The sequence below is a fragment of the Vidua macroura genome, chromosome Z (assembly GCF_024509145.1).
Source record: "Vidua macroura isolate BioBank_ID:100142 chromosome Z, ASM2450914v1, whole genome shotgun sequence".
Lineage (NCBI taxonomy): Eukaryota > Metazoa > Chordata > Aves > Passeriformes > Viduidae > Vidua > Vidua macroura.
The window spans coordinates 47,053,352-47,069,836 of record NC_071611.1 but is presented as its reverse complement, the minus strand read 5'-3'; the positions used below and the strand labels follow the sequence as shown (position 1 = coordinate 47,069,836).

The window sequence follows — 16,485 nt, the reverse complement described above, 5'->3', positions numbered from 1 at the left end:
CCAATCGGCACAACGGGGCCGGACCCGGCCGCGGAGTCCTTGCTCGGGTCCCCGGACAAGCTGAAGCAGAGCGCCCTTTGGAAGAATTGTGTTGGAATGCTCCGCTTTTCACGCACAGCCTAGGAAAGCCCTTGCCCTTCTTAGAAACTTGTCATACAGTAATAGGTACAGACCTTTTTAAAACCCAAACCATCTTTGGTCGAGTTTCTCCCTTCCGTGAAAACTTTGCTATTGTTCAGTATTCAGTTTTAATTAAAGTCAAGGCCCGTATCTTTAGAGAAAGGTAACCCTGGGGAGTCTGATACCAAGTAAATTAAACTCTATTCTAAAATAAAATCAGGGAACAACAACAATGCCCCTGCTAAACCACATTCAACATGTTACCAGCAGGTCTGTGTGCACCCCAGTCGTGCAGCCCAAACTTCAGCCTTTCCTTTAGTTTACACTTACTAGCTTTGTGTACTTTCAAGTATTTAAAAATTGCAACTGATATTTAAGAAATAGAAACACAGGTAAAAGAAAATCATTTATTCACATAATTTATATACAGAATAGGACTACTTCCTTTGACACAAAAAGCTTATATGTGATGATACAGGGCATCAGACAACTCTAAGCAAAGCAGTTTTGTGCCACATCTTTGTAAAAATGCCACCCATATGTATTGAGATTTCAACAATATTTTCTTACATCCTTCATCATTATAAAACTTCCACACAAAAAACAGAACACAAAATTCTCTTATTTCTATTCAAATTAAATTTGTTCTTAAAAAAAAAAAATCCTCTAACAAAGTGCATGTAATTTGCTGCAAGAAAAAAGAAAGCATAGCCCCAGTTAACAATGCAGATAAGGCACCATAAATCTTAGTAATGAAGTAGTTGATTTTTTCCCCCTTGTAACATGAATACAAGCTAAAATGTATGCAACTAAATGTAGAATGATTATCCCCTCATAAGGTACTCACAACATTTATTTCATAGCCACCCCCCAAGAATCTATTTTTAGACTCTATGAGTGTAATTGATATAAAACATGCCAGACATATCAGGAAGTAAACACTTGCATACTTAATATCTACAAGATATACAATACATAGAATTACATGTATACATTAATCTCTTTCATAATGTTTACCGTAAAACAATATTTAGATAAACATTTCAAGTTAAACGGATTAGGCAAAACACGAGATATCATCTGAACAGAAACTGTTGGTATTTTTGAGGTTTTTTTGGGGGATGAGATGAGTTGCTCAGATGCTTTCAAGTAAGTTACTCTATACTGGGACCACTACTCGCTTTTCCATCACCTCAAGGAATACTGTTGCTAGTGACATTTCACTGGCAGAGCTAATATACCAATTTACAGTAACATGAACTTTTTTCTATATTTCTCCTCTCTGACAAAAGTTTAAAGGTTCCTTCAGAAGTCTTGCCAATAACTTCTGGAAAGAAAAACATTCTCAAACTTCATCAACTATTTCAGAATTAACTACATATTTATATTATTTACCTGCCAGTAAAAGATTATGCAGTCCAAACCTGATGATAGATTTCTTGAGAGCATTAACAATACCATTTAAACATCAGTTTCACCTTCATAATAAATGGCTTTGCAAAAGCACCTGCAAGTATTAAGTAATGGAAGAAATTTTAAGACTACTCAAGCTTGTGCAAGCAGGAGTTTCAGACTAAATATTGAATCTTTCAGCAACCACCTGACTTTAAGAGTGCATAAACCTAATTACCTTACCCAGACAAATTTCTTGAGGAGGTAAATAAATACTTAAATTAAAACCTAAAGCTAAACCAGAATTTTATGGCAAGTTACAGTACAAGCAGACATGCACATAAGAAAACCCTTTTAATTCAAGTGCTTCAAAGCAGCAAATCCTCAAAAGTGACATTGTATAATCATGGTTTAAATCCAATCTCTTTGTGCTACTTTGCACAAAGAAACTCGGGAAACCAAGGAAGTCAGTAAATATACAAACAACTACATGTAAAAATAAGGAAAATAAATTGTATCTATAGCTTTGTTTTCCAATTTAGAAGAAAATTAGCATTTATACTAGGAAACATCAATCTCTTCCTCCAAGTGATAAAAAAGGTTGCAAACCTTGAGTTATCATTTTTTAGTACATTGTGTTTTTAAGTTTTCAACCAATTTTTAAGGAACCAATCCTATTAGGCTTTTCAGGTTATGATCTGTTAAATTACATGGTTAAAAAACTCTTACAAAAATATGTAATTTGGAGATTCAAATAAAAACACCTGCAATGCTTGACATATGTACATATGTACTCACTACACCACTTCCAGTATTTGCATTCTGATCTTCAGACATTACATTATACCCAAAAGGTTCATTCCTTCTTCTAACGTAACATACTTCACAAAAAGAAGCAAAGAACTTGAATAGTCAGTACCAAGAAGCTTTAGCATTAAAATGTAAAAGAATACTTGTTGCAAGATTAAGCATTATTTCATTGCACTTTTCTGTAGGATAGTCATGCACTCACTATCAGTGTCTAAACAAGTGAAACTGTAAGCTGGCAGTTGGTAGTCTGGTCCTATGACATCACTGTAGTGGTTCAGACTATGTCAGCATTTTGAAAGTGCCTAGGTTGCTTCAGAAAGAATCAATTTCCTATTTACGGTGTTAATTAACAATATGTGCTAGGGTGAATTTATGATGCTTGTATCCCCAGTCATCTGTTTTGTTGATGCTGGATTTTGCACCTTTAAGACTGGTTCCGAGAGTGAAGGGGAAGAGAAGTGCAGAGTTAGTTATCAGAAGCTGCACTTGCTCCTCCACATTCTCTCTCACAAACTGTGTTGTCTGAAGAACAGACAGACAGCAGACAGCTTTCCTTTGCTTTTAGTTAGTTTTTAGCTAGCTGAGGCAGAGAAGTTCCCTGGACTGTGGCTCTTCTGTTTTTGAGAACTGATCACCCTTGCTCTGGACGAAAACCCAGAACGAAAACTGGGAGCTCATGACTGTGGCCCACTGGAGTCCAGGACGTGGCATTTTCCAGCGCAGGAGAAACTGGTAACAGGCTGAGTGGGCTGAGCTACACCCCATGAAAAGGGCTTTCTGAATTTGCCATTTCTTCAGAACAGCAAGAGGTTTTATTGTTTAATACTGTTCATTTTTTATGCTTGTGAATACTTTGCTTGTTAAATAAACAGCAAGGAAATCTTTCCAAACCACTTGGGGGAGGGGCTGCTTGAATCTGCTTTCTAGAGGGACCCCTTTGAAAGCTTCCTCCCACATTTGCCCTAAACCAGGACAAATACATTATTTTGGTGCCCAACATGTGGCTCAAGAAAGTGAAAAAAAACCGTACTAATTGCATTTTGGTTGTAGTTACTCTGTGTTGAGATAAAGCAATCAGTAGCCATGTTGCTTGAATTTATAATGTCTCTCTGGGTGGAGGCCTTCACCTGTCTCTGGTCCCTAGGCTGTTTTGAAGTTTTAATACCTTTCTGGTCCCTAGGCTTATTTTCTTATCTGGAGATAGCTCCAGTATTGTCCCTAACATGTAGCTTTTACAGTAGAGGGGCATGGATTTAGGTTGCTATTGTGCTGGGATCGGTGATAATGGTTTATAGGGAGTTTATATAGGTACTGGAGCTTGTTCAAGATATATTTCATTTATGGTTTCTTTGTCCGACCCTGCATCCCAGTTCCAGTAGCATGTTTGGGGGGTTTATTAGTAATTGCACCAGTTTGTTAGAGGAGGAGCAGAAGATGATGCTTTTTAGCCTTTCCTTTCCATCTTCTCGTTTGAATCTGTAACGTCACTTTTGAAGAATGTTCAGTTTCCCCTGATTGTTAAAGAGATCACTTTCCTGGTATTTTATCTGGTACTGTTATTACTGGCTGACATTAAAGGTGGCACAATGAATATCAGAACAAATTGTAATTTTTAGAATACTCTTTTCTTGTTGCAGTATATTCTGTGATCCTAGGTTTTTATAAAATCCATTTACTATTCTGAATCATCCACTTCCATAAAGATGTCGCTAAAAAAGTATTCAGAGATTTTGGTTGGCTCTCCTTCCTTCTCTTGATCTTTAGCACAGAGAGGTTGCTTCTCAGATGAGCTGTTACTTAGAACCTGATAAAACAAGAAAAGGTTGGTCTTAACAGTCTTCATCAGTATGTATGTGTAAATATATTTACATATATATGCATTTGGAAGGATATTTTATTTATGTAGGAAATTTTGACCAAAGGGAAAAAAAATCAGAGTTTACTGAAAATGAGAAATAAATAGATATCCATGCATAGAAAAATCAACTTAGTTCCCTTATAAGTTTCCTAAACACGCACAAGTCAGAATTTGTCAACTGAAGCAGATACTGGATGCAAAACATGAATGCTACACACCCATCTACTCACTCCTGAAACAACTAATACTCTGTTCTTCACACCTCAGAAATGCACAGTTGCTCAAAGTAAACTCATACCGTAACTGCAGCATCAGCAGCTACAAGCTCATGTTCCACAGATGATGAAGTAGAGGGAAAGGAACAAGATTCCTTCTCATCCTTAGTGGGTGGAGTGGGTTTCTTTAGACTTAGTTTTGGAGTTACAATTCGAGGCTTTTGGATCTTCCCTCTATTCCCTTTGGTGTCTTCTGCAGATTCAGAATTACTTTTTTTGCAAATTAAAGATAAAAATCCCAATGGTTTTCGTCCACCCCTGTTCAAAACAAATATAGTCAGGATGGCATAGGGTTGCTCCATAAAAGGAAGATGTAAATAGCATTGCAGGAATCCAGTTCATTACACAGGAAACAAACACACACCTACAGGCCATATGAAAATTTTATGGGGAAAAAAACCAAAAAGTCACTCTGAAAAAGGCTTTGGTATTACTGAATATTCTGGTACAAGAATTTTTTTAAGAGTCACAGAGATTCTTGACAATTTTTAAGCCTGAGAACAGGAACCTATTATTTGCTGCTAATCCACAGCCTGTAACAAGCTACCAGACTTTCAGAGAGTGGTTCCAAGAAGGATGGAGGCACACTTCTGAAGAACACACTGAAAATTCTGAGCATCCTCCATGTAATCAATGGAAAACCTGATCCCCAAGGATGGAGCTACAGCAGGCTACCTGCTGCAGAGTTTTAGCCTATTTACAGCAGCAAACTCAGACCAGTGAGCTTATGGAAGTCACAAAACTGAGGGAGGTACACAAAGCATTAACTTTTCATGTTGTTAAGAGTTTACAAATTAGAAAGTAAACTTTAAGGCAAGGATTCTGATGTTAATGCATCACTATCCAATTGCTGTGGATGTCCCAAATATAAATAGACAATATTGGTACTCACACAAGCATAACGAAAAAGTAAATGACAGATTAGAAGAGGCCAGTGGAGCATTAAAATCTAAATAATTAAGCACAGGAGCAACAGAGAACATGAACTCAAAGCATTTAAACAAACAGTACAGAAAGGTATATTTAAAAAATCAAGTCAACATATAGGTAAGAAGAATATCCTCTGAGCTGCCAAGATTGAAACTCCTTGGGGGAAATTACTTATGTCAGTCCTAAAAATTCAGTGTGCTTAGTACTGTACCAGTAACAAATCTTACTGGCGGACAAACACCAAAACAAGTGCATGGGTATGTATCTTACAACATGAGACTCACCTATGGAAAACAACAAATTATCCTAAGTTCGTATCACAGCCAGTGGATGCTCGCCTGACAAAAGGCATCCATCATGTCTAAATAGACACACAATATGTCAGTAGTGCCCTTCAGTTGATCTACTCATTTAATGAGTAAAATAATGCAAATTTCAAAGCAGACAGTTTGATTTGCAGGAGAGCATAGATACTGTAACTCTTAGCCATGCAGGTCACAAACAATGGTACTGAAAAGATGTCAACATGGAAACATCATCTTTTTTTTACAGAACAAGCTGACAAAACATTATTGCAATTACTGCATACCTGAGTAATAGAGTTTTTGAAGATGATGCTAGACTTCTAGTATGTTCCAACTGTGCAGATTCATGCACATTCTCCTGCTTTCCTTGTCTACTTATTTCTGCTCTTCTGTTAGAGGTTAATCTAGACATAGCCTCCTCTTCCTTTTCAGATGCTACATTCTCAAATGGTGCTTTCCCACAGCTCTCCAAAGTCTCAAGCTGGCTTCTCTCAGCCAGTTGTGAGATAGACTCAGACACCAATACAGAAGTAAGTACTTTTTCCTTTGCTGAAGACTCTGTTTTTTGAAAAGGATTCCCTGCAAAAGGATTTGAGAGTCAAAGACTTCAGTGATAAAATAAGAGCCCAAAAAAAGCATGATATTAAAATGGCTTGAACCACTACAACAGAAGGGCTGATTTTTTGTTTAGTTTTATTTTTTATAAATCACCACTACAAATTAAAAGTTCATGGTCTACTTTTAAAGCCTGAAAGATCATACAGTTGTTATGGGAAAAAGTAGAAGCGTGGTTTTAAATTTTACAGCACACTCTTCCCCCTCTCATCCTTTATAGCACAACAGAACCACAGAACTTAGTCTAGTCACCTAGCTGTTTAACCTTCTACAACTTCCCTTAGAACTCTTTTTCAAAATTACAGTTCACCAAACACTTCACCACCTCAGATCAATGAAGATTTCATTGTCAGCAGTTCTGCTTTTTCTCAGTTTCTTTGGAGGCAGATTAAGCTCCTAAACAATTCCATACTTTTTAAGTAGAAATGCAAAGCAAACTAAAAATAAACTATTTTGGCATAGTGGTTAGGTGTGGTTAAAATGCCAGTTAATACTTTTGATTATTAGTGTTCTTTAACAGGTGGAAGTATTTGCTTAAGAGAAGATAACATGTTTAGTCAAAGAAACCTCTCAAATTTCACCAATAAACTAGTTACAGCAATGCTTTTAAAATAATTATTAAATAACCAACATTTATGTAATTCGGCTCACCTAGTTTATAGGAGAAAGCATGGAATGGTGGTATTAGTGTAGTACCAGGAAAACTTGTTTCTACTTTTGACTTAGGTGGCCTCAGACAGAGCTATTTAGAATGACAACCAGTATTAAGTTGTGATATGTTTACATTCATTATACTTCAGTTTATAAGTTTAAGTGTACATACCAGAAGTTACCACTGGCACATCTGTGGTTTTAATTGAATAACCCTGTATTTTAAAAAGAAAAAAAAGAGGTTTTTTTATTGCTCTCAATACAGAAGAGACAATGAAGTTGATAAGGTCATATCACACATGGACAGTTCTAAGAGCAGGACTGATAGAGAAGACAGTGCAGCATCATTCATCACTTAACTAATTTCCTAAGTAGGCTTTTTCAAGGTGTTCTTACGCCAAATTACTCAAGACGAGAATATTGAGATAGGAGATCAAAGAAGGAAGAAGACTGTTATCCATCCCTTCCTAGGAAAGCTCTCTGAATCATCTGGGGAATTACCACCCATTCATACACCAAGGTACACTATACAATCCTTGCCCACTTACAAACATCAATGGTAGTTGCTGCCATAAGCTTGGTCATATTGTAAAAAAGCACAGAAGGATGCTGGTAAGATGGTGGCTTGTTTTCAGTGGCAGCTTGCTCTTTTAAACTAGTACCTGCCGTGTTAAGAATCAATAAGAACATATCTATCTAACAGCTTCTTCATGTAGAAGAATGCAGACACAATGCAGATTCAAAATATCATTCAGTGAACCTAGACATCCTGCCAGTCACCCAGTATACCTCCAGAGTTGCCTCTCCTGCAATGCCATTGTCATAAGGGTGATGCAGAATGAACCAAGTAAGACATATTACCAGTCTGTCTACTAGGAAGTCTAATTAAAAACCAACTGAGAGCCTACAGATTCTCAAAAAACCCTAATAATAAATAAACACCCAAAACCTGTTGTAGATTTAAAAACTGAAAGCAATCTATAGGTATTGATTTTCCTTTTAAGTTGTATAGGCATATATTGTACATGTTTAAGCAAGTGATACCATTAAAAAATAAACATAGTTAAAATGCTCTATTATGTGTTATGCATCTACCCCATGGATGAAAACTCACCATATTATGATCTCACCTTGTAAGTGGTTTCCAGCTTATTTTCCACTGCAACAGTAGATGGAGTTTTCTTGGAAGGAGGAAAATCATTCTCTTCAAGCTCAGCAGCCAACTGTTTTTGAGCTATCTGCAACTTTGGAACAGGGTCTACTGCACTCTCTAGTTGTTTGGTTTCCACAGTGCTGTTTAAAGGTCCAGCAACCTTACCAGCTGCAGTTGTCAAGGATCCAATACTGTATATATATAAAGTCATTATTGTGACAGTACAAGAAGCCAAAATTTACTTTGTATAAAGTTTCTGTATGGAAATTACACATGAATCTCTGGTGATACTCTCTCTTGCTTAATGTCAATATTAATGTTAATGTCAATAACTTCTAATGTACCATTTACTACCAAAAACCAATTTGTTCTGCTATCTGGAGTTACTTTTTCTAGTCATATTTAATTTAGTTTAGCTGTTCTATTTGAACTCCACTTGGTCTTTCCATACGATGCAAAAATATGGCCATTTATTAACTGCCCTAGAAAAATGCTAAAATATAGTATTATTTATCTGCACAGTTGAACCCCCACATACTCTATAATCTCAAAAGACATACACATATATAAGACATACAGAGAAGCAGCAGAGACGAGGAAAATATGGTAAAGCAGTATAGGAGTAGCAAGATAGAACATGTACTCTAACTCAGCCCATCAGCAATTTTGTTTATCATAAGTAGTTCCACAGGAGTCAGAATTATTATACTTTGTAGCCAACCTTCACTCAAAGACATATCCTTTTAATAAAGGAATGATATTAGCATCTGATATCACAGGGCAAGACTCTTCACAATTACGTGGAATTGCATCACACTCTAGTTATGATCTGAGGACTTTCTTTAGTATAGTATTGGAGTTTGCGGGTTTTTTACTACTTTGCAACAATTCCATTTTTTATAATGTCTTTTTCCTTTTTTCTTTTTTTTTTTCTTCCCAAACTGACTAAGAGATTTAGTTCAACTGTAATGTTGACATAAAAATTTTGTTACACTGCATTCAGAGGTACTCTTTGTAAAAGAAATTCAAACCCTTTTGGATTGCAGTAGACAAACCAGCTATTATTCTTTGGAGTAATTAATTAGTTTGTGTTTTCATCTTGTCTGCCTTTTGAACAGAAAATTCAAGACAATAAGAATTTACATCTATTGTTTATAATGTTTTCTAGAAAACTATCTACATGAAAAATCTGGATGAGCAATTAATAAACAGCTACTCTACAAAACTGTTAAAGTACTGTAAAATACAAACATATACAAACATGCTTACATTTTTTTCATTTCAATTGCTTTGCATTTTAAGTATCCATAAGGCAAAGTAACGCTCAAGCTGGACAAATGACTTCTACTAAAAAGGAAGACATACTCTAAAGGGTAAATCAGAATTAACATGACACCAAAATCCCAACTAACTAAAACACTAAATTTAAAACACCTATAGAATCTTCCTCAAATCTAATTAGAGCCCTTTTTATTTTCTTAATTCTCTAGCCATCTGTCAAAATTACTTCCTCTTGCATTTATTCTTTTGAGAAATTCTAATCTGTACTACACAGTCAGAGAACAATCAAGGTACACAAAAACTGTTTCACTTTGATAAAAAATAAAGCATTTACCTCTCCACTTCAGTCACAGTTGTTTCACTTGTATTCATTGGGCTGATAAGTATTGGGGCTGGTAGTACTGGTTCTGAAGTTTGTTCCACCATAGCAGATGCATCAAACTCTTTTGAGCCAGCTGGGATTTCCACCAGTGTTAAAATGAACGTCTGTTCTTCCTCTGGACATCTATGATCATAATTCACTACTATAGTTTTTTTCAGGGAAATAAATAACAAAAAAACCCTATTAATCAAATATGAAATTATGCTGTTCTCTTCATGTCCTCCCTACACAGAGTATGGAAATTTTAGGCATTCATTTCTCCATGGAAAAAGGCACTGGGCATCTTCTTGAGACAATAAGCTTCCTGAACTCCCAGATGAAATACACATCATCATCTCCTGGTGCTTATTCACTGCAGAGGAATCCTGATTACCATTTAGAATGAGGAATATTAAAAATGCCTAGTAATAATGAAGATTTTAAAAGGGTGTTCTAGCATTAAAGAGCAATTTGCAGTTTAAAAAACTTATGTCATGGTGGTCAAGTGGCCCTCTGTCTTTAATTGCAACTCTAAGGTATTAAGAGTTACTTCCTTAAATGGCAGATGTGTACTAGTTTGAAGGTAAGCACAGGATTTTTCCCCTCACTGCAGATTGGCAGATCAGGATCTGAGAAGCATAGTCTTGAATTTAATAGATGAAAAATATAGATAATTTAATTAACAGACATTAACAGATAACTGCCAGCTGCCATCTGTTAGAATTTAAGGAATAAACATTTGTAAAGTTTTCAAAAGATGGAAAACAACAATGGTACTCCATTATTTAACACAGCTCTCAATGAGCTCTCAATAAAGCTGTTATTCCAACCTCAGCTATTGCTTGGATTCTTCATCTAATTATTAAACATGGTTTAAGATTCTTCACCCCAAGATTCTTGCAATAATAGAGCATAGACTTCTAAGAAGAAGTATTAGCCTGATCTTTTGCAGAAGCTCATGAGTTACAGCTTTGGACTGCAGTTTCCATGTAAACTAAGTATTCTGGGCTTCTGTCACTGTGACTATCCCATATGTTAGACAAGTAGTGGTTCCAAACCAACCATTTCAATTTGTTCTAGGGAACAGCAGACATCACCTCCGTAACTTTCATCATACTTGATCAGTTAGGCATTAATCTGTTGACTCAGTACAGCTAAAGAAGGAAGTTTGATTGTATTACACTTGTCCACTTCTTTCCCTCTGCTCCACACTTGTACAGTACAGCTCTCCTACTCACAGAACTCTGACAACAGCATTCACTTGCTAACTTGATGAGCAACTACAGCTCACTAAGCCAATGGAAAACTACACAGTTTCTCACCGTCTGTCATGTTCAGTTTTTGTTGGGTGAGTCAGAGGTGCATAAAGGACTCTAAAAACTATATACTATACCTACCACAGGGTAAGCAGCAGGAGCTCTCAACAGGGCAAAGAGAGCAAGTTTCCCTTCCACAGACACTTGAACTTAATGAAGGGCTATTCAAATAGTTCCCAAGTCTAGTTTCTATTAACAAAATGTAAAAGAAGGAGGCTAGGGAGGGGAATGTCATTATACTGTGGATCATTATTTGTGTTAATGGAATAGATTGATTAATCATGTCAATGAAAATTTTGATTTTTTTAAAATGAAAATTTTAGGGTTTTAATTCATCTTTTAGTAAGCGCAAGATAAACAAATGTGGGCTTTTGCTAACTTTGAATATTACCACATTATACCTGAAGTTTCTTCTGTGCTGCTTACGCAATGCCGTTGAGCATCCTGAGTATAAGCTTCATTCTAGAAACAACACAGTTGAAATAAAACAACTTAATAAATCTGGGAAATTACTCTAGGAAACAGGAAGAAATAAAGCATGTCAAATGCTGAAGATCCAAAAAATCCAATCACATCATCATTATTTCATTTGTCAGTTTTCACTTCTAGCTGTTCTAGGCTGAAGAGTATTAGCCTAACAAGGACAAGAAACACTGGGGAAATATAAAATTTATATGCAGCTCGTTGTCTGCAGCTTATTGATAGTTTGTCAAAATAAATTTATACTTCCTACAGCACAATTCTGTCAGAGATGACTCACACAATGAATTGTTCAGTGGCACTAAGAAAGCAGATTCGTACAACCTTTAACAAACCACCAAAGAAAAACACGTAGCTCTACAGCTCATCCATCCCTCCCCTTCTACAGCTTGTCCCTTTGCTAAAACCAGGAATTAATTGAACCAGCTGACTGAACCAGCTCTACTGCAAGCTGCCTCTTCTTATACTCTCTGCACCACGCCTGTAAGAGCAACATCATTCTTGCGTGTTGTCCCAGTATGAAATCAGCCTTGACACAGCAACCTGCTGCACTCAGGAAACAAGCTTCTATGCATCAGCTATTCCAATGTAACTATGTGCTCACTGATCTCAGACAACACTAAAAACATGAGGAACTGTGACCGAACCTTTCTCTCAGGACAGAAATAAGGTAACTCTCATTTATACTAGAACATGGACACACAAGCCACTGCAAAGAAATGGATGTAAAAGACATTGTTTACTCGTGACAACATACATGATGATATAAATTATATAGATATATATAAAAATATGCAAAATTTGTGTATGTCATATAATAATATGCACGTAAAGCTCTTAGCTGGTTTTTTAAATAAAGGAGAAAGAGCATAACAAAGGATGCAGTTTGTTTTAAACAAAGCAAATTAAAGTGACAGTGAACATGCTCCATCCAAACAGTAACATTTTAACTTCTTTTTAATGTAAATGAATATAACAGTAAGAGGTCACACTGAATGGATACAAGAATCCTAGGTAACTTCTTCCATCAAAACTTCTTAAAAGTTCCTCACAATTTTGCTAATGCGTATCACGTATTACTGAAATGTTCTAAACAGAGTTTGCAAAGATTAAATTTGTCTGAAATATTATTTGGATAGTTTAATTTATGTTTCATTTATGTTTCATTAAGTTTCATTTATGAGCTGAAGTACCAAGTGTTTAGAACTGGTGAGTATATTTGCACTGAAAATCTCTTTCTTTACAGAATTTCAAAATCTGGGCACTTCTGGACTGTAATTAAGTTCTTGTTCTTTACCTGAGTAAAGCTGACTGCACATATATGGTGCTCAAGAGGACAAGGACTCTGCTCAGACAGTTCCTCCACAGAACTTGGATTTGGACAATCTTCTAGTCCAAGATGTGATTTTTCAGGTTTTGGTGATGCAGTTAGATGTCTTAAAGCTCCTGAATTTCCACAAGCATCTCTTATCTGCTTTTCTGTTCTGCAAGGTACATATCTAGTTAATTTGAAACCAATGAAGATACCCTCTGCAAATGCTAAATTCTGTGTTACAATGTATTTAACATGAATCACATGTAATTACATAGAAACAAAGCTACATTGTTTTTACATTATTTTTACAGTTGTAGTACATTGTTGTACTAAACACAATGCATAATCTTTGAAAAAATCTACATGAAAAATTTCAGGGAAAGGTCTCTGTAACTCCACTAATGGAGACATTCCTACTAAAAGTACAACCAAGTAGGAAGCCTTATAAGCTCATTAACATTTCTAAATGAATCAACTCTTTAACATTTCCCTGCAGTTTCATGAAAGACAGTTAAGCAGCAAGGTAATTCTAATTTCTGAAATAGCAAACAAAAGTTAATGTTCTAAAAGCTGTAGCACAACATGCAAGGGAGAAAAACTTGAAGTCTAAACCGTACACTATCTGTATAAACATACACAGTGTCTGTGAGCACACTTTTCCCATTACAGTCACATACTACATCTGAACTTCAGCAGCATATGTTAAGAGATGGTAGGAATAAAGTCAATACTAAATGATGAATCTTCCTACCTCTCAGATCTGTCTACTTGCTTGGTAGGTGCCATACTTCTAGATGCAAAGTCATGAACAGCTGAAGAATCACCTGCAGCTGGTCTGATTGGTTCTGGTTCTACTTTCTGCATTTCTGCATTACCCCTCAGGGTTGTAGGATCTAAGTTTTATAAGAATAAAAATTAAAACAATGTCTTTCCAGTCTGTGGGTGTATATACATATTTGTATTACTTTTTACATATAGTCTTGTATAAATTAAAGTTTTGTAGTATGTTTATAGAGGCACATATACATGAACGTGCACATGTATACTTGTGTCTTATATAAATAAGGCACATACATATATCTCATCTTGCCTTTCCTATTTTGCCAGTGGTATGAAGACAATTAAGAGTTTGAAGACTACCTTTTTTGCAACTGCTTTAAGAATACAAAGCCAGCTCTTTCTATCTCCTCTTCTACTTTTAATGGAAGGAAAAGACAGTAATAATAGGGAAAAGTACACTGTATTTTACTGTATTTCTGTAATTGGCAGTGCAGTAATTTAAGTGCCTTCCAGGTATTTTAATACCTGCAGATAAAAACTGCTATTCAAATTTCATTTAATTTCATACTGAAAGGTATTATGTATAAAATGATATCACAAATGGGTACCCTACATTACAATGGCAATGTATCATCTGTGAACATGAATGGAAAGTGAAGACTTTCAGCTTTGTTTCATTTCATGAAGAGATGTGAATCTACCAAATAACCATTTTCAGAGCCCTTGGATAAGAAACAGGCTTACCAGTTTGAATTTGTTCTAGTTGTTCCACAAGGACATTTGCATTAAGTATGTCCTGCATCATGTTTTCATTAGACCTCAATATTGCAGTGGTTGACTCAGACTCCAGGCATCCACCTCCTGTCAGTCCCATACTATTCACCGTAGGCAAAGAGCTACCACTACAAGTAAAAGGAAAAATGTCATCAATAGAGTCTCTGATTTTTGACAGTTAGTGAAGATATAAGAGATATGTGGTAGATCAGACAATGAAGACCTAAAATGCAGGCTGCAACTGGCAGAGAAACCAGAAGACCACTCAGCAGGATAAAAAAACTAAAAATCATCTGCAAATTGAAACAGACAGGTATGCTGCAAACTAGTATGTTTCTAATGTAAAGGAATTAAAAAAAAAGAAAAATTGAAATGTTTAAATAACAGGAGAAGATCAGAAATCTAATACATATTACATGGTAGTAAGTTCTGGTTTAATAATATAATTAAACTGGATGCAAAATGAATTATCTTGGATTAAGATTTTTCAAGGTGCATAATCTCATACTTTATTCAAGCAGTCAACAAGTTAAACAGTCTTTCAAATAACACATGTTCACCAGCAGATGTTTCTCTGGGAAAGTGTCCCACTAAGCTGTCTCGTAATTCACAAATGCAAAAATTATTAAAGATCAATCACTAAAACTATAATGGTGGAAGATCAACTGGTTTCTTGCCATCCCTTTCCTCTAAATCTTTATCTACATCCCCACAGCAGCAGTGACACTTAAGCAATTTGCCTTGGTCTGATTACCTGTAGAGAACTTTGCAAGAAAGAGCTTGATAATTAACAGTGATCCAGTACATCATTAGTCTGCATTTTTTTTTTCTCTCTCCCTTCCCTGGGTAAACCTAATTTCATGAGAGAAAACCCAGTTTGGGTACCCAGTTGTACCCAAAATTACATACAAACACTTCATGAAAGTAGTAAGAAAGAGACAGGAGGAGTTTTTGCAGATCACATACTAAATTACATAAACTGAGAAACCTTTATTCAAGTAAGACTGCTTGCAAATCAATAAAAAATGCCACAAAGAACCTAGCAGAAGTAAGGTGTGCCAGAGGATCTCGCTCACTAAAGAAAATGAAGCAGTCATTTAACCTGGTATCAGTAGCATCCATCTCTGAATATTCTTCTATGCCTATTCTTGTGCCAGTGGTTTGATGCTTTACATTGATGTTGCTTCCATCCTCAGAAGGCAGCAGTTCCTTGATAGAAGTGTCTGAAGCCAGTGAATATTGACTAGAAGCTCTATTTTCTTTGGAGTAGGCATGAATTACAAGGCTATGAGCTGTGCCCAAGTCATTTTGAGCAGGTAACATGTGTGTCTGTTCTGGTTATAACAATAAACAGAATGGGAAAACTTCATTTAAAACTCAACTTTGGCATGTATATAAAGCTATATAACTTCAAGCCTCATTTAACTAAGTTTGTATTCTCCAAAGACACAGATTCAAATCCCAGATAAACACAGTCCTAACAGAATACTTTTTGTAGTAAGAACACAAAAACTAACATTCAGCAAATGAAAGCAGATAATAAATGCTACAACAAACCCAGGTAATTTCAGGTTGTAGCTAGTTAGGATGAAAAGGCAATGCTTCACATTAAAGATCTGGAAAGATCACTAAAAGTTACAGATATTTAAGCTCGATCCCTTTTTTTTGTCCAGTTTATGTGCCCAGATCAATTTAAACATGTGCTTCCTAAAACAGGTCACAGAAACAACTTTCTAGCAGTGATAGAGTTAGCAGTATTCAGTAGGGTGCCTGCCTCTTTCCAGCATTGGCTGGACTCACTATATGTTACAAAGCAACAGGACTAAAAGTGTAGAAAATACTTGTCCTCCTGCTATGCAGCAGCATGTGGAAGAGCTTTGCAGCCACTGCTCCATCCCTCAAGGTGGACCCAGAAAGCAAGAGAGCAAGGCTTTGTCCCATAAATCAGATCATACCTTCAGTGCTCGTTTTTAACTGGAAATTTGGATCACCCATTGCAAGTAAAGTCATAGCAGCTTCAGTGCTTCCATCGTTAATTCCTGTGAAGTTGTTCACACACATTGAAAGTC

The 16,485-nt window shown here is 36.1% G+C and overlaps 1 protein-coding gene across 4 annotated transcripts in view; it reads right to left on the bottom strand.

Annotated features, from left to right (window-relative positions):
* Positions 1 to 513: 513 nt before the first annotated feature.
* BDP1 (B double prime 1, subunit of RNA polymerase III transcription initiation factor IIIB) overlaps positions 514 to 16,485 on the bottom strand; it is a 57,696-nt gene continuing 41,724 nt past the window's right edge. For all 4 annotated transcript variants that reach the window (XM_054002456.1, XM_054002460.1, XM_054002459.1 and 1 more), the window contains 12 exons: positions 16,372 to 16,455; positions 15,519 to 15,750; positions 14,387 to 14,544; positions 13,614 to 13,755; positions 12,845 to 13,031; positions 11,469 to 11,529; positions 9,725 to 9,914; positions 8,087 to 8,300; positions 7,129 to 7,171; positions 5,975 to 6,269; positions 4,479 to 4,713; positions 514 to 4,126 (listed from right to left, as the gene is read on the bottom strand). In XM_054002456.1, coding sequence (XP_053858431.1) covers positions 3,998 to 4,126; positions 4,479 to 4,713; positions 5,975 to 6,269; positions 7,129 to 7,171; positions 8,087 to 8,300; positions 9,725 to 9,914; positions 11,469 to 11,529; positions 12,845 to 13,031; positions 13,614 to 13,755; positions 14,387 to 14,544; positions 15,519 to 15,750; positions 16,372 to 16,455 — 1,970 coding nt within the window. In that variant the 3' untranslated portion in view covers positions 514 to 3,997. The remainder of the gene's footprint in view (positions 4,127 to 4,478; positions 4,714 to 5,974; positions 6,270 to 7,128; positions 7,172 to 8,086; positions 8,301 to 9,724; positions 9,915 to 11,468; positions 11,530 to 12,844; positions 13,032 to 13,613; positions 13,756 to 14,386; positions 14,545 to 15,518; positions 15,751 to 16,371; positions 16,456 to 16,485) is intronic.